At 50.8% G+C, this 22243-nt stretch overlaps 7 protein-coding genes across 7 annotated transcripts; 3 read left to right on the top strand and 4 right to left on the bottom strand.

Annotated features, from left to right (window-relative positions):
• Positions 1–578: 578 nt before the first annotated feature.
• BU24DRAFT_134777 (uncharacterized protein) lies at positions 579–1545 on the bottom strand. The gene has a single exon (XM_033521056.1). The coding sequence runs from the start codon at positions 1351–1353 to the stop codon at positions 661–663; it is 693 nt and encodes a 230-aa protein (XP_033388505.1). The 5' UTR covers positions 1354–1545; the 3' UTR covers positions 579–660.
• A 424-nt stretch (positions 1546–1969) lies between these two features.
• BU24DRAFT_477317 (uncharacterized protein) lies at positions 1970–2950 on the top strand (the record flags this gene model as incomplete). The annotated part of the gene is made up of 3 exons (XM_033532975.1): positions 1970–2015; positions 2063–2344; positions 2394–2950. The coding sequence occupies 3 exons, from the start codon at positions 1970–1972 to the stop codon at positions 2867–2869; spliced, it is 804 nt and encodes a 267-aa protein (XP_033388504.1). The 3' UTR covers positions 2870–2950.
• A 52-nt stretch (positions 2951–3002) lies between these two features.
• Positions 3003–4495, bottom strand: BU24DRAFT_419743 (uncharacterized protein). The gene has a single exon (XM_033527292.1). The coding sequence runs from the start codon at positions 4407–4409 to the stop codon at positions 3108–3110; it is 1302 nt and encodes a 433-aa protein (XP_033388503.1). The 5' UTR covers positions 4410–4495; the 3' UTR covers positions 3003–3107.
• Positions 4496–6040: 1545 nt separating this feature from the next.
• On the top strand, positions 6041–9922 carry BU24DRAFT_489980 (uncharacterized protein). The gene is made up of 2 exons (XM_033533674.1): positions 6041–6725; positions 6778–9922. Exons 1-2 carry the CDS (start codon positions 6502–6504, stop codon positions 9542–9544), a joined length of 2991 nt encoding a protein of 996 aa, XP_033388502.1. The 5' UTR covers positions 6041–6501; the 3' UTR covers positions 9545–9922.
• An 840-nt stretch (positions 9923–10762) lies between these two features.
• On the bottom strand, positions 10763–12960 carry BU24DRAFT_419740 (SLT2-like MAP kinase protein). Its single transcript, XM_033527291.1, has 7 exons — positions 12715–12960; positions 12536–12561; positions 12356–12477; positions 12290–12300; positions 12167–12233; positions 11795–12109; positions 10763–11723 (listed from the first exon to the last, which is right to left on the bottom strand). Exons 1-7 carry the CDS (start codon positions 12793–12795, stop codon positions 11089–11091), a joined length of 1257 nt encoding a protein of 418 aa, XP_033388501.1. The 5' UTR covers positions 12796–12960; the 3' UTR covers positions 10763–11088.
• A 1123-nt stretch (positions 12961–14083) lies between these two features.
• BU24DRAFT_459769 (uncharacterized protein) lies at positions 14084–18448 on the bottom strand (the record flags this gene model as incomplete). The annotated part of the gene is made up of 1 exon (XM_033531754.1): positions 14084–18448. One exon carries the CDS (start codon positions 18446–18448, stop codon positions 14084–14086), a length of 4365 nt encoding a protein of 1454 aa, XP_033388500.1.
• A 2442-nt stretch (positions 18449–20890) lies between these two features.
• Positions 20891–22044, top strand: BU24DRAFT_406752 (uncharacterized protein; the record flags this gene model as incomplete). Its single annotated transcript, XM_033525778.1, has 3 exons — positions 20891–21088; positions 21138–21940; positions 21999–22044. 3 exons carry the CDS (start codon positions 20891–20893, stop codon positions 22042–22044), a joined length of 1047 nt encoding a protein of 348 aa, XP_033388499.1.
• Between the last annotated feature and the right edge of the window lie 199 nt (positions 22045–22243).

Genomic DNA, 22243 nt, shown 5'->3' with positions numbered 1-22243 from the left:
CAACTCGCCCCTCCCGCTGCGACTTGCTTTTGCAGGATCCATTTCCCCTTGAGCTAGCAGGCCGGCGGTCCTCATCGGGCCCTCTCATTGTCGAAGTCGTGCACTCGACAGCTCACCTTTAGCAACCACTTCTGGAACGGAGTTGTCATACTTTGCATCCCAAGTTCGTGATGACAGCACATTCTTCCCTGGAGGGACTTCGCAATGCTTCCGTAATATCTGACCCTTCTAGGTACTCCGTACGAACACTAGGTTCTGAGAGGGTCGTACAACACGTTGACGGAGTCCGATATTGCGGGTTCGATCAAGGCCGGATGGATGTAAATCTAGGGAATGGCATATTGTAGTGAGGCAATAATCTGATTAATGGTAGCCTTACTTGATCTTGAAACAGATATTGAGCGAATGCCACCAATTGCTGTCAACACCGCAGGCGCGAAACAATTCGACAATTCAACGACTGTCGTCGCTGCGTGCACACAAGCAAGTTAGATAAGGTGCTATTTTGATTTAATTTGCTCCCGTATCAGCACATCATTCTCGTGACCTTTCCTAATTCAAAAACGAAGCGCACCTAGCCCACGACTCCTCTAAAAAACTCGCGCGAGGTAACAATGCGTTAATACTTTGCATATCCTAGTGCATCTCGTGAGCAAGATATCACCACCGAAAACACAGAAATTTCCGTGGCTCTGTGGATTTGGTCGATGGTGATCGTGTGCCCGATTGCTTACGTGCTGTTAAGCGCTCCCACAGCGTCTTGTCCCCTTCCGTATCGTTCATCTCCTCGACATCTCGCCCCTTTCCCAAAGATGCAGAGATAATAGCGCGTCTATTTTTTGATAGACTCTTGACCCATGCAAATTGCTGTTCCCTGAGCGCGGCTAGCTTCGCAGTCTCCGGACTGGTTGGCACCATTACGAAGAGATTCTGAGACCTCGACATCGGCCGGTCCCGAAAGCACCAATTCTCGAATGTCATATTTGATGCAGCCTTGACTGTCGTTAACACGATCATGGGAACATTCGGTTTATTCAACAAGATGATGTCTCTTCCAGGTCTATCGGAAGGGTCGATTTCTCGCGCTGCTAGTTCGCAGCTGTAGACCATGAGCGCATTCTTGTCCCATAGCTTCTCCCATATTTTCCTGTCGTCATCTTGGTAGTTGTAGCAGTAGCAGAATAGACCGAGTATCGATGCTCGGATGTGGAGTGAATTCGCAAAGTCGTCTCGTCTACGTCTGGCTGGATTTGATCCCTCGGAACTTCGAGGTGACGACGGTTGTGTCTCCTGGGATAGTTTTGATACGGTTCTATCGCTAGATTGAAGAGGCTCCATTGTAAAGTCAGACATTGCCAAAGAACTCCAGGGCGATGCCCTGGTGGCCGATAGTCAGTGTAATCTTTGATCACTCGTGCGATCTCCAATTACTTGTATGTGTACGTGAGGGCCGGAAGAATAATGTATTGTATATGGATAGTGGACCAGAGTATGTTGCGAAGTGCTCTCACGAGCTACGAATATTCTAATGATAGTGAATGTGTGTGTATGTGAAGAGTGAAGTGTCGTCGCCTAAGCGTTATTGAGATGTCGTATGTGTCCTATTGAAGGTGCCATATTCGTTGGGTCTACCACTATTTCCCCAGGAACAAGACCAACCTGGAACAGTGAAGAGCCGTCGAACTTTCCTCGGGTCCCAACATGAGCTCAACCAGTCCGATGGGAACAACGATCCGCAGCTTCTGGATTTTCAAGACGGGAGTCGCGTTCATGAGGTCCTATACGTGAGATACACGTGCCTACCTAGAAAGGTACTCAAATAGTTCTTGCCGCAACGCATCAACAGAACAAGAATGGGAAAGCACGCGTCATCAACCACAGTACGTTCCTAAACCTTCTCACTTCATAAGAACGATTTCTCGACTCTAATTTTGCCTGTCTTTTGCCAAGTTACTCCCAATGAACCACCATGGATGCAGCCCCAGCGCCAAAGAGCACACAGCTTGCTAAACCAGGTAGGCAAGCTTCAGTCCAATGTCCTTTTGTCACTGACATCAGACAGCCGAATGGTTTCACTATTTGATCGATGCAGCTGTGGCAATTTCGCTGGAACAATCCGAAGGAATCGTAAGGATCTACGACTCTGCAAATGCAGCCAAAATGAGCATCCTAGAAACGTTGAGCTCGCTGGCCGTCAAAGGCAAATATTCATGGCCTGTCTTTGCGGCCATGGAACTGGACTTCGATCAGATCATGCGACTTCGCCGAGCTCTGGTCACTGATCTGTACCAAGCCCTTCTTGCTCAGGGTCGACTGCGTGTAGGGTCAGTGATTGACAATGATGGTGAGTTCTTGCGAGGGATTCGACCAGACTCTTTTTTAATTCCACAAAGGGCCCGAAAACCCACCTAAAAGACTCCGCTTGCGAGACGATACCGCGGTCACCAAGTGTTGTCCCACGCAGTGGGGTCTGCATCTCTACTGCCTTTGCGACACCGACTTGCACAGTGAAGTCTTTATCACCAATGCTATGAAAACACTGCTCGAGCGCTCGGGAGTCAAAGAATCTGGTGTAATAAAATCCTGCAAGACCTCTGACGAGCTAGCGGATCGCATTGTCGATGGGTTATATGAAAGCTACGGTTGGCCTTCCATGCTGGGGCTTGGATCTCTCCAAGAACAACAATCTCGGTCGGAGAAACCACATCTTGACTCGCCTCATCTTTCAGCCTCTTATGAGTTCAATGTGCCGGACAACGATGTAGCGATTAAGAGCGACAGGGAAACTACGAGAATCTCACCAAAACAGAAACCATTGCCATCATCCAACAACCACAGCAGGAATGTCAAGGGGAAAGTGCATGAATGAAGGAATGGAAAAGAATCGAACAAGGCCTTAATGTAGTAGATGATGTAACGGCGCCGCCTGCGCTACCAGATGTACTCAAGATCATGACCACACTAATCCTTCAGATTGAGTGATGTAAACATCAGTTGTTACCGTTGATTCAGGCCGGGCACGAACACAATTAAAACAAACCTCATATATCATAGCACATTTGACTCTAGTTGTCGTCATCCTATCATTTCATCGTGAAACCGTGCACTTAGAGCAACAACCAATCCACTCCTATTACACATTTTCGTCCATCTACGCCCATGTCGATATCCCAAAAAGGCGGTCGTAAGCCAACAACAGACCCAACCCGAACACGAATGCCACCGGCGCCCCTCGAGCCCCCTTTCCCCGCGAGCAACACATAGGTTGAACCATCCTCAGCTACGTTATCCAGAAGCCTACTCGCATTATAGAGCCCTACATCAGTCTCTCCTTTGACCATAGTCCAGCCGCCATTATAGCACTCTACCTCCCCATTATTCCCACTGACGCCGCCGGTTTCCGTGATGCGGAGTTTGAATTTCACGCCGTCGTCCTTGTCGCGGCTCCAAGGCATGGTATCTTTGGCTTGTGCCTGGTAGCCCGTGCTCGCCGTCTCGATGATCCACGATTGCATTGTCGAGGCCAGGCCGTTGGGAATGTACTTCTGACCCTTCCTCGACGGGGAAAATGTCTCGGGAAGCGGTGTTGCTAACTTTCGAGGCGAAGGCGGGAGACGAGGGATTAGAAACGTGGGACGAGTGGCCATTGGGTTGGCGACCGCGGTCATCCCTGCCTCAGCAACGGGTGCTGCTGGAAGTGAAAGTTTGGGAGCTGGGACGATGAATCTATGCGAAGAGGTCCCTGGGGCGAGAGACGTCGTCGGGGCGGGAGTCTGTGGTAGTCGTTGAGCATGCGAACGATCCTGGATTGGAGATGTGGGCGGTTCTTGCGACAATCTGGGCCGCTTTGTTCTTCGGACCGAGAAGAGCATTTCGATGTCTTCGTCGTTCTCGTCTTCCTCCTCGGCTTTATTCACTTCCTCTTCTGGAGCGAATGTCTGCGATTGCTCGATCGTTTGCGCGATGTCGACGTCGTCGCTAGCATTGCAGTCACTGTTCTCAAGTGACGCGGAGGGGCTTTCCTGGGATGTCTCCTCTATGCTTTCTATACGCTGCAATTTCCTCCTCGGTTGAGTGAATCGCGGCGTATGCTCGAAATGTGGTGTATCGCCATCATCGTCTTCGTCGTGGACTGCATCGTGCTTCTGCTTGCTCTTTCCGATCCGGCTGTCTATTCTGCTTCGCGACGGTGTAATTACGAAGCGCTTTGCCGGTGTGACTGTAGATAGTAGGGTTCTGGTCGGTTTTGTTCGAAGGGGTGTCTCGATTGCGCTGAGCTCCAAGGCATGGGATGGTGTCGAGGCGGTGATGCTGTGGCGGAGGCTCGATTGCGGCTTCGGACGCGACTTCTGAGGTGGCGCTGTCGATGGCGCTAAGAAGCGGTGCGGTGAGGGCTTGTACGGTGGCATTTTGGGGTTTTCATTTGAATTGGCGATCTCTGGGGTGATTCTAGGAAAATGATGGTATGAGAAGCGTTAGGTAGACCCGGGTATCATACAATTCGCACATATTTCGAAGCGGGGAGTCGTTAGAATAGAAGATACGCGATGGCGCGAAGTCACGGGTTACGACTGGCAGGGTCGAGACAACGCTAACCCCTTTGGGTATACTGTTTTTATCACATTCGACCAGGACAACACTGCACATTTGCGAATGAATGCAAACCGATGAAAGCTAAAACTAGCCCTTAAAAGTCATGTCAATTCGAAAATTTAGATGTTGCTTTTCATGTTTGGGTGTGGTCGACTAGAAGGCAAGTACAAGCTGGGGTGACCATGTCTGTCATTGGAAATTTTTGCCTGGGCGAGAAAGCTAAGAGCTTGCAGAGTTACACTTTCCTAGATCACTAACAATGTGACTTCCTTCCTGAAGGTTGTAAGCGGCAGTACGGAGTACCACTAGATACTAGATCTATAACAATATTGTGTCTATTGATGGTACGGACTACGGAGTGTATGGAGTATAGTATTCTATTGCCGGGCGTAGTGAATAATGCAGGTGGCTGGAGTTGCTTCCCAGATATCGCCTGAGTTCAGAGCAAATGATACCTTGGTCTCTCCGGGTGCCTGTTGGTATCGCAACAGTAAGCCGTAGCGTATGAGACAAATAGCAAGGAATGTCAACGCCAATAAGTGTTGCACCGAGGTATGAGTCCTAGTTGACAATGAACGTGATACGGACGTAGATAGGTAGCCTGACTCGGGATTTCCCTAAAGAAGAGGTAGCAACCATGTCTCTATAACTACGCGAGGTTATACGGGCTGAAAGACAAAGCACTGGCCACAGCCGGGGTATAGAACAGATCGAGTAGATCGAGGAAACAGCCAGCCACCAGAATCTGCTTGTCACGGTAATTAGAGCTCGCAATCAGACCACACTACCCGGATGTAGACAGTACAGCAAAGGGTACCGTTGCAACGAGAATCAGAACATCCCCGCGATGAACAAAGAGCATTCGTGATAAAGGACAGAGTCGATCGAGCGCATTATTGTTGGCCGTTAGTTAGAAGTGGGCCGCTGCCGATGGTAGTCACGGCGATGACGGCTCACTATACTCTGTACGTACATTGGGATGGCGGGAGATGTACACAATAGGGGGGCCGCACGATTGTGGATAGGCATACGGTCTCTATTTGGATACCATTGAGCGGTGGAAGCTTGCTTGATGGGATATATCGGGAAAAGCAACATGATGGGATGCAGCCAGGTGAGCCCCAACCTCCTCAAATTGGAGAAGAGAGAGGGAATGCAATTGAATCAGGCCATGTGAAACCGCGTAAGCAATACGGGGAGTAGTTGACAGGATGTTCGCAGGAGACAGCCTTGTGGATCTCTGAATTAGAAACCTGTGTGTTGCGGGATGCAAGGAACAGGATCGTCGGCGATGTGGGTAGTTTGCATGTATTCGCATGTATTTACATCTGGGGGGCGTGGAACTCGACGCGTTGATTGGTTGGATTCTGAGGTCACCGCGTGGCTGGGGGGGGAAGTGGCGCCTCCAGCCTCCAACCTCCTCGCAACCTACCACCAATAGTTAACCGATACATCAACAAACAACCACCAAGATGCGCTACAACTATCACTCCTGAGCCGCATTCTTCTCTCGACCCTTTTCGAGTCTTTCACTTCACATTCTAACGTCACTCCTTTTATTCCACCGGCCCATATCTGCGCAATCTATTTGGTCTCAATGCCCACCGTCCTTGCCGCAACCTTCGACTCGCACTGCTGCGCATAAACCAGCCAACCCCACTATTCACTACTCAGCACGGCTTGCGCGGCCTCAACAGTGCTCATACCTACCTAGGTGAATCGTATGCGAACGTCGTCGAACGAGCCCACGGTCGAACGAGCCCATCACGATATTCATAAGCCATTTTCACCATTTATTACATTCTCCCTCCGGATTCCGACGAGAGTACATGCATTGCACATCGCTCGACGCCTTCCCCTGAGAACATCACCACGAAACATCTAACGTTAGTTTGAAGGAGAGGAATCATGGCGTCGAAAGCCATGTTTGGAGGCAACCATACGGCAGGCATATTCTCTGATATGACTGTCGATGGACCCACAATAGGAACATTGGTCGCTATCATCGACCGGGCGAAGAACTTGCCTAACCGAAGGACAATGGGGAAACAGGATCCCTACTGTGCTGCACGACTAGGCAAGGAGGCCAAGAAGACCACTACAGATAAAAGAGGAGGGCAAACACCCAGGTGGTGAGTATGCCTATTTTCACGAACCATGGACAACACGGCTGACTTGAACCAGGGACCAAGAAATGCGATTCACCGTACACGATTCCCCGGACTACCACCAGCTCAAGGTGTCCGTATTCAATGACGATAAGAAGACCGAGTTGATTGGCGAGACATGGGTCAGTCTTGATGGGGTTTTGACACAGGGCGGCGGTCAGAGTGACTCCTGGCATGGTCTTAATTGCAAGGGCAAATATGCAGGCGAGATCCGCATCGAACTCACCTTCTACGACACCCGTCCTAAAGCGGAGAAGCCCGTAGTCGAGAGAAGGAGAGAGAGCACACGTCCAGACGGACCGAGTCCTGCAGTCGGTGGACCTCGAGACAGGGAACACACGCCCGTCAAACGAAGACCTTTACCCTCGGACCCGACCGCTGCATCGCCGTCTCCAGTCAACACGCCAGAGCACCGCGGTCTTTCAAGTCAACAGAGCGGACCTCGCCCTATGCAACCTCGACAGGCTGAGCACACACCCACACATCAACGGCGAAGCCATCATCATGACAGTCAGCCTCAGCGGCGGCCAGTTCCAGATGCATCGCCCTTGGCAGGTGGTGCACCGATGTCGAGTCACAACACCCCTCAGCATCGAATTACACCTACGGCCCAGCAGCCTGCGTCTAGTTCAAATACGCCACAATATTCACAGGAAGGGTTCGATATGTCGTATACTGCACCGAAGCCATACGAAGTCCAACCAATTGAGCCAGCGCCTCATAACCCTCAGTCATTCGAGAACCGGCCTTCGTCGCATCACGACCTGCGCTCCTCTCGTGGCTTCTCCCGAAGTCAAGTGGAATTACCACATTCCCACTCGGCCCCCATCGTGCCTACACAGCATGCCTACGAGCCAGTGTACGAACCTACCTACGAAAATACTTATGAACCTGAACCTTCTCCTCCAGCGGGCCAATTCTCGAATTCCTATAGCGAGCGATCCCCTCTTCACGAACAACGCTACATTGAAGATTCGATGCAAATGCAGACCACGCGTCAGGATCCATCTTTCCAAGTGCAGCCCCTCAGGACAAGTCGAAGTCATGATCTTAGTTCATCTTACGATCTTCAGCAGCCATCTAATGATTACGACGACCATCACAACACGTATGATCCCTATTCTGGACACGGTCGATCCCTCAACATGATGCAGCCCACTGTCCAGGACGAAGACGAAGTTCCTCCGCCACCCCCAGTGCACAGGAGTAATGCAGCTACAGTGCCGCAGCCGGCTTCCCCACCCGCTTACCACAACGATGCCCCTGCACCACTCAACATCAACCGGTACCGTGAAGAAGCACCGCAGCAATCATATGAATCACAGCAATCATACGAATCATATGATTCTCCTGCCCAGCCATATGAAGCGAATGAGTATGCCCTCGTCCCGCACTCAGACCGTCGCTACACGCATCCAAGACCCGTAGCTCAACCCGTGAGTCGTCCGGTCTCGCGCGATGCAATGGTTCCGTCTCCTCTCCGTCAAGAAACCTCTGCACTCCCTTCTAGCTTGGTCCCCGGCTATGACTCTACTCGTGACGATAGTCAAGCTCTCGTATGGACGGGTAACAGCGAGTCGAGAGCTTACCAGCAGCAACAGTTGCCGGCGTACGAGACTCCACCAAGGCTACGACAATACTCAGAGCCAGACTATCGCACACCTCCGCAGTACGAGACTCCATCACGTCCTCAAGGTTTAGAGCATCATCACTCAATGGCGTCCACCGATGCGCTGGAGTACTATCCCCACCCCCCACCACAGGAACCACGCCATACTTCGCCAGTACACGACCCTCCTCCGCTTATCAAGCCAAGGGCTGTGAGCCCTGGCGATACCCGTGGCTATGCGGATAGTCGAACTTCTAGAGCTCCCGCGCGTAGTATGCCAACGCGTAAATCTGTCTCGCCACGTCCACCACCAACCACGACTGATTCTGGAGAGCGAAGACTCTCGGGCGTACCATTCAACCCAGACAGCTTCGACATACTCAACCCAGCCGCTGCCAAGACGAGTCCCGCGCCTAATTCGAGCGGCGGAGTGAATCGGCGAGGCAGCAACATCGATATCAATGAGAAGGGCCAAGTAGTGACCTTCAGTGGACGTGTGATTGATGCATCGGATCATTTGCCTCTCGACAGTTGGGCACCAGAACCCGAGCCTAAGGGGCCGCAAAAGGAAAGGCCATCAAGGGACCGACCGACGCTGAACGGGGCGCGAGATATTGAGGGAGCAATGATGCGAGAGCGCGACTATCGAAGAGACCGTGTTGAAAGGGAACGAATCAGGAATGCTGTCAATGATGCTGCCGCGAGCGAAACGCCTGCCATTAGCAATGCGCTGACGACCTACCGAGGGCACTCCTACAGCAACAGCAACAGCAATAATCATACCCCGACACACTCAAACGCGCTCGTCCTCTCCGACCACAGCTCGACCCCACCCGGCTCAGGCGGACGAAACAGACTGCAAAAACGCAGTCCCCGACCCGTATCCAACTACGGCCCGATGGACTCGTCGCCCTCCAACATCCCCATGCCGAGCTCCCACGTCCTGCGCGAGCGGGAGAACCCACGCGGCTACGGCAGCAGCCCCAACTACGGCGGAGGCAACAGGCACTCGATCGCGGCGCCCCCCATCCCCGCAAAGATACCCCTGGACGGAGGCATGCAGAACGAAGACATGAGCGCCCTGAGCCTCGAACTACAATCCATCGACATCGGACCTGGCAGCGGCGGACGATCACGTGGCAACGCCGCCAGGCCAAGGTACGCAGGGTATTAACGAGATGATTTTTCTTTGTTCCTTTCTTCCCATCTTTCTTTCTTTCTTTCAGGAAATACGTTCTTAAAAGACGCCCGATTTTATGCCATAGGGACATGGGTGGATATCCGGGGCGCAATTGTATGAATACACGGATGGACGGCACCGGTTTCGGAAATCGGTACGGATTGGATGGTTAAAGGATGGCGTTTTGAGCTGCTACTGGGAGGCAACCAACGCCCTTACAACAATGATTCAGTGAGGTGTGGCATTAGGGTAACTTTACATCAACATTACATCAAAGTATGTTTTTCTGCACGGCGGCGACCTGCAACAACAACAACACGCACACCCACACCCACACCCACCGAGATAGAGAGAGAGCAATCCAACTCAATGCAATAACTACCTAACCTAACCTGTCCTAATATTTCCCCCGTTGCCAATAATGCTGTGCGCGTGTGTGTGTATGTGTGTATGTGTACAAAGTGGGAGTTGGGGGTGAAGGTTAGGCACTTTCCCTTCCCTTCCCTTCCCTTCCCTCTGTTCCTTCCTTCCTGCTTGCTCGTCTCGATATTGAAAAATAAACATTGACACCCCCCTCCTCCCTCACCTCCAATTCGAAACGCCGCTGGATATCGAACGATGATTTCACATCTCGGTTTCAGTCCTGGGAAAACAATCGTTGATCGTAGGGTAGCAATCGAGGGGGTATTTTTTCATTTTTCATTGATCAAGTGAGTGAGTGAGTGAGTGAGTGAGTGAGTGAGTGAGTGAGTGAGTGAGTGAGTGTGGTCGTGTGGTCGTCAAGAGTGAAGAAGCGCACGGTGCGTCTCAGCTCGTCGTACCGATCCCCGTGGCGAAATAGAGGCATCGCCGTTTTGTTGTGTGTTTACTGGGTATAGGTGCCCCCGCTAGTTAGTATCTCGTAAGTCCGGTGAGGCGTATGGAGAGTTGCGAATGGGGGGGAGGGGGGCAATTCGCGTGCGTTGCGTGTATGAGGAGGTATGTGCATCTGTAAAGTATGATCGCTGTATTCCGCCGGGGAAGGAACGATTTCTCTGAAAGCTGCTGCTATGGTACGCCGCGAGGTGATAGTCGAGAGAGTGCATGATCTCACTATTCGGGAGAAGGTACCCAAGAAAAAGAGAGGATTTCAATCTACCAAGAGAGCTTGCTTATACAACACGTCGACGATGACCCTAGAATGAACGGCCGAACCAGACATGGTCATCGTCACCCATCAAAACGTACGTACGAAACGTCCCAGACGCCTTTCTTGCCCTTTTGCACACAGAAAATAAGTGGAAAAAAATATGAAGTCCTTCCCACATGTTGTCATAAACATCCGGAGGAATGGTATCTCCCACCCTCCATCCAAAACATCGGCCACGGGGTATAGGCTAGTATAACCTCTTTCGCGTCATAAAAATACGATTTCCACAAACGTTGGTGGCCACCTTCCTGGGCCATGACGGAGAACGCCAAGTGGCCTGGCCGCTGGACAACGCGCGCATGGTTGATGTCATCTCTCCGTGCGTGAACCAATATCCGCCGAATCGATTCTATCTCATGGTGCGAGCATCGAGGCCTTGCAGGTCGCGCTCGAGATCACTTCCTTGCCAGCCTCCCTGCTGCATGACTGCCTCATGGGGTCGTGGGTCCTCGTAGCCGGTGCGGTCGTAGTTGTTGGGAATGGGGACGGCTTGACCGGGCTGTTGCTGGCCTGCTGCCGACTGGCCAGGCTGCTGGCGGACATGCTGGCGGAAGCGGTTCACCTCGGCAAGGATCATCTTCTTCATCTCAGCAATGTCCTCGACGACTTCGAACTGGAAGTCAAAAGTGGTGGGGCAGGATGGCTCGTCCGAGGCGTCGTGCCAAATGTGGAGGTAGCGATGCTCGAGGGCATCTTCCACCGAAATGCGGCTTGAGGGGTCGAAGGCGAGCATAAGGTCGAGGAGATCGAGGGCGTCTGGGTTCGCCTGGCGGAAGAGAGAGGAGAAGGGAATCTTCTGCATGTATGGGAGATTGCGAACGTAGTCCTGCGCACGAGGCGAGCCAATGCGAGAAAGCGTCTCCTCATTGGGGGTTCCCAAGTAGTGCAAGATCTGGTTGAGCTGATCCACGTAATCCCGCCCCTTGAAGAAGGGCTTGCCTCCGAGCAGTTCGGCAAGAATGCAACCCACCGACCAGACATCGACTACGGGTGGTCAGTCAACATGCCCCATCTCAGAAGGAAACCTTTAGGTAGAGGAGGCGGGGTGAACATACTGGCCTTGGTGTAGCTCTGGAAGCTCAACATGATCTCTGGCGCACGGTACCATCTGGTTGCGACATACTCGGTCATGTATCCAGCATTCTCTTCGGGGTCCATGGAGAAGCCTCTGGCAAGACCGAAATCGCAAATCTTGAGCTCGCAGTCGGCGTTGACCAGCAAGTTACCGGGCTTCAAGTCTCGGTGGAGCACATTGGCGGAGTGGATGTACTTTAGACCGCAAAGGATCTGGTAAATGAACGACTGGAAATGCGCATCAGTGAGGGGCTGGCCGGATCGGATAATGGCTGCCAAGTCGCATTCCATGAGTTCTAGGGGTGATCAGCTGGGTCCAAGAGATCACCGATGCAAGACGTGTTGTATCGTACCCTCGTAAAGATAGCACTCGTTGAAGTTCTCGGGGCGGGGGATATCCATATCGTAGAGGCAAGTGATCTGTACACGATCTGTTAACGTGTGGTTTTCGAAGGAGCGGGGCAGGGCAGCCGTACGTTTCGGTGACCTGCAATCAACACATGTCAGCGAATTCTCCGCAATGAGGGCCAGCTCAGGCATACCTCTGAAATGTTGCAAAAGCTTGATCTCGCGCAGGGCACGCTTTGCCAAAATCTTCTTGCTAAAAACATTGGTGACCTTTTTTATGGCGACGCCTTCGCCGGTCTGTGTGTTGGTTGCGGCACTGTTGGAAGAGGCGGGGATCAGTAGGAGTAGGGCTGAGAGGGGCGACGGTGGCCTACCAAACGATTCCGTAGGCTCCTTGACCCTATTTCGATAGCCTTGTCAGTACATTTCCTTGGATATGAGGGCGCTTGCGTGCAGAGGGGTATGTAACGCCATTGATGCCGTGGAGGGTGACGTAGGGGTGGGTTGCGGGTTGGTGGTTGGCGGGGTGCGGCGAGCAAGGCAGTGAACGTACCAGTTCCTTTGTGACATTGTAGCGGTCGTCGACGATGAACTCCTGGGAAAAGACCTTGAAGACTTTCCTATTGTCGGCCATGGTGGAGAGGGATTTAAAACGAAGGTTGCGCAGCTGGCGGGCGGGCGTGTGTGGGGTGAGGGCGAAGGTAACGATGGATGGCGGAGCAGCACTGGCGGGGTGCGGATATGAGAGCACAGCTGAAACAAAGAGAGTGAGGGAGGGGGGTGGGATGGAATGGGATGCGGTTGCTGAAAGAGCAGCGGGGTGGGATGGATGAGTTAAGTATATATGAGGGTGAGGATATGGATATGGAGGGGGGGAGGCGAGAGTGTCAGAAGTGAAAGGAAGAGAAGAGTGAGGGTTGGAAGAAATAATGTACGGGAGTAATAGTTATTATGTTAGGTAGGTAGCTGATCTGATGGTGGTTACAGTGTACCGTAATGGTTGTCTTGTGTTTTTTGGCGCCGGGGGAATGTTGGATGTATGGAAGGAGGTAGGCGTGTTCACGTTCACCTATGGGGTATAGTCATTATGGTAGGGACCGTGGTGGGTACTTACCGAGTAACTACTGGTAGTGGGAGGCGTAGGTCTGCTCCTTGTGCCTGCCTGTGCCTGTGCCTGTGCCTGCCAGCTGCTCCTGCCAACTACCAGTTGCCAACTAGTTACCTGCTCCTTCCTGCCTTGTGACCTATACCTGGGCGGCTCTTCAAACAAAATACAAGACTGGGGGGCGGAACCGAAAGGGGAAGGAGCGCCCCAGGAGTTTGTAACTATAAGCGGCGTGAGGATAGGCACCGAGTACAGCGCCAACACTACTCCGTATATTAAATAAAGCCACGATGACGAAAACGTTGAGGGGATGCAGGCACGTTTCTGTTGCAACAACCGCCGTCGTTGTTGTGGTGGTGGTACGCAGAAGATGTTGCTTGAAGAAGTGAAGTGGCTGAAGGAAGGAGGGGAGCTGTATTACTTCGTTAGTAAGGCAGATAGTGGCGGCGCATCTCAGCACCCAGGTAACTAGGCTTTTGGTAGTGAATAGATCTACCAAGTACTATGCTCTATAATATTAATCGAATAATGGTTAATAGCATACGAGAGGCGCACCAAGGAACTGCAAGCTTACTCGGACTAGAGTGGCACCGTGGGTAGTGTGATAGTGTGATAGTGTATTCTGCCTTGTCTGCCTTTCTCACCCTTCTCTTTTCTTTCCCTTGATTACTCCGCTATTATCCACAAAGACCAACATCATTCACAAGATGACCCGGAATGAAAGAGGACTCAGGAGTGTCAGATACCTTTTGTCCTGTTGCTGACCCCCGCCATCACCGAGTATTGCCTTCTCATCGGTCGCGTTCCGGTTGCTTGATCATGCCCTATACCATCTATCATGCCATGGCACCTCCTCAGTATTCTCCCCAGTATAGAATGGAAGGCCGCCAGACCTCCCATCTGGAGTCATCTCAATTGGCTCGATTTTTTTTTCAACATCGATGCCAATCCTCGTCCTCCCAGCAACAGATGTCCCTTTAAAGAGCCCCAGTCTGAACCGCAAGTTGCTCAGCTTTGGAAACTTTCCACTCGCGTCAGGACCGTAACTGACTCGCTCTATGATGGAAGAGTCGTAAATCATACTCATAACGTTGGCTGGATACGCGACATTCAGAGGGGTCCGTCGCTTGTCCGTGGGCCAGACGAAGATAACAGAAACGCCTACTAGAATAATCACGCCGATCCCGAAGGCCAATGGAGTCTTTTGCACTGTTGCAATAAACTGCCATGGCTTTGCAAGTGTCGTCGGTGGCGGAATGCCCAGGTCTGCGGTCGACTGCAAGAGAAATGTCGACCTACCATCGCTTCCTCCTTGACCCAACCCCGCCATTATCGCGAAGACAGATCCAAAGGAGATGTTTGCCCCTCGGGCCAAAATGCTCTCGTTGAACAGGCTATCGCTGGATTTGTCGATGCTCAGATATGTCAGTATGCTCATGAAGTCGAGGTACGTCCCTCCTGTGACTACTCGAACATCGCCAGCCATGGTGTCATTCATGACACTGGAAGCATAATCGGAAAAGCGCTGCCCCGAATCGCTCTTCCAGTGATCATACTTTAAGGCTGTACGATTCTGGAGTTCTCGAATCGTGGTCTCGCCACCTTTCCTCGTCCCGTCGCCGCTGAAAGTCAACTTCGCATAATCGAGGTAGAATCTCGGTGTGCAAATAAGAGACACCGCAGTTGACTCTTCCGCGATGCTCTGATCACCAACAGTGGATGCCGTTTGGGGTGTCCCATTCTGCCCATATAGCCACCAGCGGCCCGTATCCTTTTTCGCGAGACCAGGACAGCTGGTTTCGTCCAGATACCTCCAGGTCATGCATCGCTCGAGGCCTTGCCCAGAATTGTCCGTGGTATTTTCTGTGCCTGGTAAGGCGCAAGCGCCGATCCAGGATGCGCCTGAGCAGACACCCTCTTGAATGATCGCCTCCCAGCCGGAGCCAGTGTCGAGTCTTGTAGAGTGGGTGGAAATGGACACACAACTCAACTCGGATGACAATCCTAGTTGTTCAGACAGATCGCTGGAATTCAAGGCAACTGCTGGGAAGAGCGTGTTCCCAGACAACCACCCGGATGTTCTGGGGTATCCGGAGAGACTGCGAGCCAGGGCATGGTTACGAGCTGTCATCCCAAAGGCTTTGGTATGGTTGCCCAAGAAGATATCCTCCCTGAATGTCTGTAGGTAGTTCATCGGTCTGGAGAATCTCGAGGGTTGATAGGTTGAGATGAGAATTCCACCAGCACCAACAGCCGCCACTCGGATGAGGGTGTTGACGAAAGTAACATACGAGAGCCTGAAATGCCGGTTTCGAAGGGCCTGGAGGGTCGCTATTACATGATAATTGTGCATGTAGTCGAGCAGGACTGTTTCCTGTCCAGTATCTCCTGTCGCTAGGGAAAGGTACGGTTGTGTCCGTCGATAGTACTGGTCAATCCAGGCCCACCATAGTACCGTCAAACTCAGACTGCAGGCAGTAATCATATTGAAAATCATTCTGTGCAGAAATTTACCGATTCCCGACAGCGCGGCACGGTACCACACGTCGCTGCTCTCGGGCCATTGCGGCCACAGTTGAAATGGCATGTGGCCGGAGAGGATCACGTTGTGATACTTAATGACTAAGACCAATAGTATCAGGGCGAGGACAAAGACAACCAAAAAAAACCCTTTCATAATATCTGCATTGCCGTAGCGAAGTTCTTTTAGCAGGGGGCTATCTTTATCCACACTCGCGAGCGGATCAAGACCGGGATGGGAGCGGTCGTCTCGCGAAGTCAGTGTTCGTTGGTGTTTCTGTTTTTCGAGCTGAATGAGAGCCCTAGTATGTCCCTTGCCCTCATCGTCATCAGGGCGTGAGTTACGCAGCGTAAGGACCGCCAACGCAATTGTTTTCCTAATGGACTTTTTGGCCTTTTCGCGTTCCAAAGCATCCGTCCCTTCGAAAAGCGAACGGACATTCTGTCTCTGAAAATGATACGCAACCCCGGCGATCGATGTTGGAGAGCAACACAGTCCTGACTTCCAGGACGGTTTGAATAGGTCAGAAAAAGTCAACTTGATCCCCATCGTACGCCACAAATTCAAATAGATCATGATGAATAATCCTATGTAGGAGACGATAATCCAGATGAGATCGAGGAATGACAATCGCCAAGCTGGGACAGCCTTCTTGACAGTTCCACCAACGTCTCTCCAGACGTTAGAGTCTGCAAAAGGAGTGAGCATGGCAATCGTTGCAGCGCTGAGAAAGCCCCACAAGTCTCCAGCAATCAAGAACGTCTTGCAAGCTTGATCATTGGTCCAGGACATTGGCGCCGTTCCCAAGGGCTGACGGAAATTCTTACACGTAAAATTGACTATATCGAGCAGGAACGGATCAAATTTCGTATGTGGGAGGGGTTGCCCCCAGAAGGACATGGACCAGAGTGGTGATGACATGCTGTACATGAATCCCGTTTCGAGAAGGTTGTTCTCAATGGGTACTCGGACAGCGTCAATGAGGGCCTGGTCTTCAGGCACTCTTAGTCGAGTACCGTTTCCTGGATATATGTTCGCTGATTGCTCAGATTGCTCAGATTGCTCATAGGGCCGAGAATCATAAGTGACCTGGTCCTGCAGCGAGTAATATATCGGGACGCAACTCAGTGCCCCCCATCCCGGTGTGGTCTGATCGATCTGAACATCCTTCGCAGTTCTGTCCACGAGCGGCCCGGAGACGATGTATTGTTTATGGATAGGGCAATATACCCCGCGGGATGTGTCAAACGACGATCTTTCGTCCGTCGCCGGAAGCCAAAGCGCAAAGACTCCACTGTGGAGTATTGGGTTATCCGGCTGAGGGGGCAAGGCTCCCGACATGTCGGACCATTCCCGCCGCAGGATGCAGCCGTCGCGATCCTCCAGGGTGAGGGTAACGTCCGATGCGGTTCGAATCGCGCTTGTGTGCTCCACCTCCGAGGCACTTACGGTGATGATGTCAATCTGAGAGCAGTTCAAGTAGGAATACAAAGCAGATGTATCGACCGTATAGGTAGCTTCGTTTTGGCCGGTAGCTGCGTTCAATGAATTGGTGTCTCCAGGTCGAGTGAACGGCATTATGGCGGCCCAGGACGGATCCGTCCAAGAGATCTTGTCCTTATCTTTTTCTTTCAGCATCTTGGACACCCATTTGAGCCCGCCCGTATTTTCTCCTTGGAAGATAGCCTCCATCGCCATTCGTGGAAAGAGACTGCTTAAAGAGATCTTGGGTATGGCATCCAGACCAAGGTTACGGAAAGTTGAAGCCGATTTCACTTCAACCATGGTCGAGTCATCGAACGCGGCCATCTGGACGGGGACCAGCACCAGCATAGAGTAAATGGCAAGCGTCGCGAAAGGCCTCGTCAGAAGCGCTTTTATGCTCGACCACAGAGTAGGCTCGGTCAGGCGAGCATCGAACATGTTACGCAGGCGGCTGCCGGGGGCCGTAGTCAATGCCACGTACGGAAGGATCGATAGAAAGTCAGCCGCAATGCAGGACATCATTTCAGTCACGCTGAAGGCAAGGAAAGCCGGGACATAGCGAAATGCCCACGCGTAATACCCGTTCGTCGTCGTGATGTACCCGTTCGCGTATGTCATGGCGCAAAGGGCGCCGTAAAGGGCCAGATATAAGAGAACGACAACTAGCAAAACGATCGTTGAGATCGTCTTCAGAGTCCATGGTCTCCAATCTGGTAGATCTGGAGCAGGTACTGGCTTGACTTCATTGGGGTCGTTGCGCTTTTCGCCCTTTTTCCGGTCGACCTTCGGGCTGCATGTTGGGCATTCTCTCACATCATCGTGCACCCGTTCCTCGCGGCTCTTATGCATCTTACCCGAAGGTCTCTTAAGTGTTCCGGGTGGAACAATCTGGTCTGAGGTTGACTGTTCACTGTAGAGATATATGATTATATTCTCAATCCAGTGGCGGTCGCATTGCTCGTACAAGTTCTGGCAACGTCTCCATAATGATTCAAACTTGTTTACGAAGATGCATTCCAAAATCGTATGTTCGATGCGGTCCGGTTTTATGTCCTCATGGAGTGTAAGTGTCCCACCCTCTTCGATGATCGCCCGGTAGTATTTTCGTTCTGGTAATTCAAATTCAAGAAAGACCGCTGGCCTGTGTCGAAAGTATGCGTACCTCAATTTCAGCATTTCCAATGATTTCAACAAATGCAAAAGAAAATGCAAAGAAATGTAAAAGAAAATGCGAAGAAATGCGAAGAGCCGATCGTATGGTTTCCAAGAGCTCCTCGTAGAGCTATTGATGTAGGTTGGAAGAGGTAGGTTCCGAGAGAAGATTTTACATCTTCTAATATCAATGCTGCCTGAAACTAAGTCGTATAAGGAGCAGCACGGCTTCTGTCGGAAATATAGAGGTTCTACTAGTCACAATGTCTTGCATATAGTTGTGTTCATCGTTATCTATATCAAAGTAGCCCTACTGTCTGGCTGTTGGTGCATATCATCCTTACCAATCAACATCCCTCTCTATCTCTCTCTACGTATCCTTCGCCCCTTACCTCATCCATCCACTTTGACACGAAAAGGAAGACAAGTGCCGAGACAGGAGGAAAGGATCTGGACAATCACATATACACCACGGGCACACACACATAAACGCACGAGCGAAGAAGCACAGGACCGACTTCTCGCCTTTCCCTTTTCTGCAGCCTCTCTTTTCGCCTCCACTAGTCACTCGCGCTCCTTCAGTGGGAAAAAGTCAGACAGGCAGGCAGGCAAGGGCCCGATGGCTCTTGTTCTCTCACCGCATCTTTCCTCCCTCCAGTAGAAATGGAAGCAATTGTAAAATTCGAAAAAGAGCAACAGAAAAAGAAGCCTCTTGATAGGTAAACGTCCCAATCTAGCCCTGGCTGTGCTCTGCATCACACAAGCTGGCATCCCGGTACATCAGAGACACATGCGCACACATACATATATCGGACTACCTGTCACTAAATATCCCTGCCGTTTCGTTTGCCCACGGCTACACACCAATCCTGATCTAACTCCCCGCGTGAAAGGATCCTTGTTTTTCCGCGGGGGTGCAGGGGAGGATGGGGAGTTACCAAACCGTCAGGTATCCGTAGAGGGAGGTTTGGAGCAGAGGGAGGTGGTAACCTCCGGGAGCAATTGACAGAGAGAGAAGATTTGATAGTCAATTGGAAGGCAGCAATGGTACGGGAAAGCATGAATAAATAAATGAAGGCAACGATCAGAGCAATGGGGAAGAACGATTCAGTGGACCAGGTAAGTTCAGTAGACACTGGCAATGCTGTAGATTCCAACGCATTACCCGTTGGGACAGACCATCGGTAGGACTAATAGATAGAGATCGGAGCTTGACAGAAGGGGAAACAGATGAGGCTGAGAGACAAGACAGCAATAGTCCAGAAGTGGCATAAGCGAAATGAGATCCAGGAAGTTGGAAAAGAAAGGATAGGCGAAGGGGAGCACGGAGATTTTGGGCCCTGTGAGGCCTTTCCCAAAGCCACAGCACTGGCAAAGTATGGGCGGAAAGATTGACGTGAGGATTTTGTCAAAGGATTGCTTGATTTCGATGTGAAAGACAGGATCATTGGTTTACCTGGAATTATTGAGAATTATATTTAGCAAGCGAACGTAGCTGCATGCTCGTACAAAGACAGGGATTCCTTTATCGACCTGTGAGGATCGACGATGAAGTGTGCAAGAAACGTTGCGTCACATGGGCACGGTAGTCTGTTATTGCATGTCAAAAGGCTTGATTACCTAGATAGAGGGACCTATTTGCACAAAGCGGCCAATAATGGCGTTCGAAGATCACGTGAACGATCACTTCTCTACACACACTCGTGCTTCAATCTCATTGACATTTCCACACGCACTGTGGACGATATACTTCGATGTTGAATGTAATCACGTCAATCAGCCACACCGATTCTTCCCAAAGTAGCCGGAAGTACTTGTAACTGTGAAATAAAGCCCTTACGTAGAATGAATGCAATATGTATCACAAGCACAGATTTTATGGATCGCTGTATATGATACGAGACCGAAGGACAACGATCTAGCTAGATTAACTTGAAAGGAACAATAGTAAAGCTACACCTCTCGCATTATGACCCCCGCACATCATGCCCAGGATGGTAATCGTCAGAGACTAGAAGACCAGAGGAGTAAGGCATTTGTTATTGTACTTGCGGGCCATGATCATCTTTAATTCGGCTACGCGCCTGCATCAAAGGATGCTTTGTACCTCGATAAGCGCGGCAGCGATCAGCACAACTGTGCAATTCACTTCGTGATCATCATTGAGAGGACTAAAATTAGTTGTTCTTGGTGGCAGTGACCATCGCCATCCCGTCTCATTCGTTATCAATTCTCTATATTTATAGCCTCTTGAACAACCGGTCCAAAAGCCTATGAACTAACATCTTTTGTGGTGTCTGATGAGCGGTGCATCCCGCATCGTGGAGCGAGTTCGTGGTACTTGATCACCAAAATGAAATATAAGTAGTGACTTCCCACCCCGGACTTCCTTCTGCCATTGAAATACAATTTTATAGCCCTACCTAAGCAGCATACATTATAGGCTGCTTTCGAGTTGCAGTAATTATGGATTACGACACGACGCTTTTTCCATATTACGCAAATTGTGATTTTGAACCGTTCATCCCCACGGCAGAACAGATCGATGCGTACCTTGATTCGAAGGATCCCCTGCTCAACAGGCCGGATTTTGGCATACGCGAAAGGTCCTGGCGCATGGGGCCATACTTGATTACAGTCGAGCCTTATGAAAGAATATTCCAGGTAATAGTCACCTTAAGTCGCTAGGAAGCCTTTCCTAAAATTTGATTAGGAAGCCGAGAATCTCCTCTATCTTGAGAGGAATTCCACAGTTAGGACCCCAAAGCTCTATGCAGCATTCAAGAAGGAAAGGGTAGATCCTATGTACTCACGCGCAAACACGGGAGATACTTATGACCCGTTTGAAGATGAATCATCACATCGAGTAATGAACTACTACATGGTTATGGAATACTTAGATGGATTTAAGTGCGGTTACTTGACGTTAGATGAAATCTCAGCAGCAGAGGAGCGTTCAGGAAGTCAGCTCCGAGAGCGATTGGGAACGAAGATTGGCGAGCTGTTAGGAGAGCAACTTCGGAAGTTGCGCAGCGTCCCTCCTGAAAATCCCAATCATTATGGCCGTATTAATGGCCGAAGATACATGGAAGCGCCACCATTGTTCTATACGGACCTCTCTCGCGGTCCGTTCAAGTACGAACAACTAGTAAAACGTCTTTTCGACCATGCGCATAATAGCAACGAACACTCGGAACCCGGATTTTTTACAATTCTAGAAGATAAGCTTTTAGAAATCGCAAGTTCACAAGAAGCAGCACCTGTGCTCACGACTATGTCTTGCACACCCGCAGACTTCGCTGTACGGCTCACTAGAGACAAGAACAATGAGCCTATAGATGTAGAGGAAGTGGTTTTGATCAAATGGAACCACTTAGCATGGATGCCTCCCTGGTATGAGCCTGGAGGGATGTATCACAAGACGCAAGATCTGAGTGACTTGGTGGCCAGTTCCGCGATGGAAAGAATGGGCAAAGCCAACATGTTTACCGCAGCTTGGTTTGCAGAATTCAGACGGTACGTCACATTCATACATTGTCTTCTTTAAGCCATTCGAAAGGCTTTGTCTGTTTAGGAAGTCAAATGAGGCTTGCGGACTTTCCACATTACGATACTGGTAGGCTCGTCTTCATGTGCATATAAAGCTTAAACCTGAGCCTTGTCTGCACCCATGGGAGCGGGTGTAACACCGTGAGTAGCCACTCAAAGCTTGCTAGGTTGAGTTACTGTCTGATTTTACTGTCTGATTTTACTGTCTGATTTTACTGTCTGATTTTACTGTCTGATTTTACTGTTTGATTTTACTGTTTGAATTTATGT

This window comes from Aaosphaeria arxii, assembly GCF_010015735.1.
Source record: "Aaosphaeria arxii CBS 175.79 unplaced genomic scaffold BU24scaffold_2, whole genome shotgun sequence".
Taxonomy (NCBI): Eukaryota; Fungi; Ascomycota; class Dothideomycetes; order Pleosporales; genus Aaosphaeria; species Aaosphaeria arxii.
Note: the sequence above shows the minus strand (reverse complement) of the source record. Positions and strands in the feature narration are given on the sequence as shown.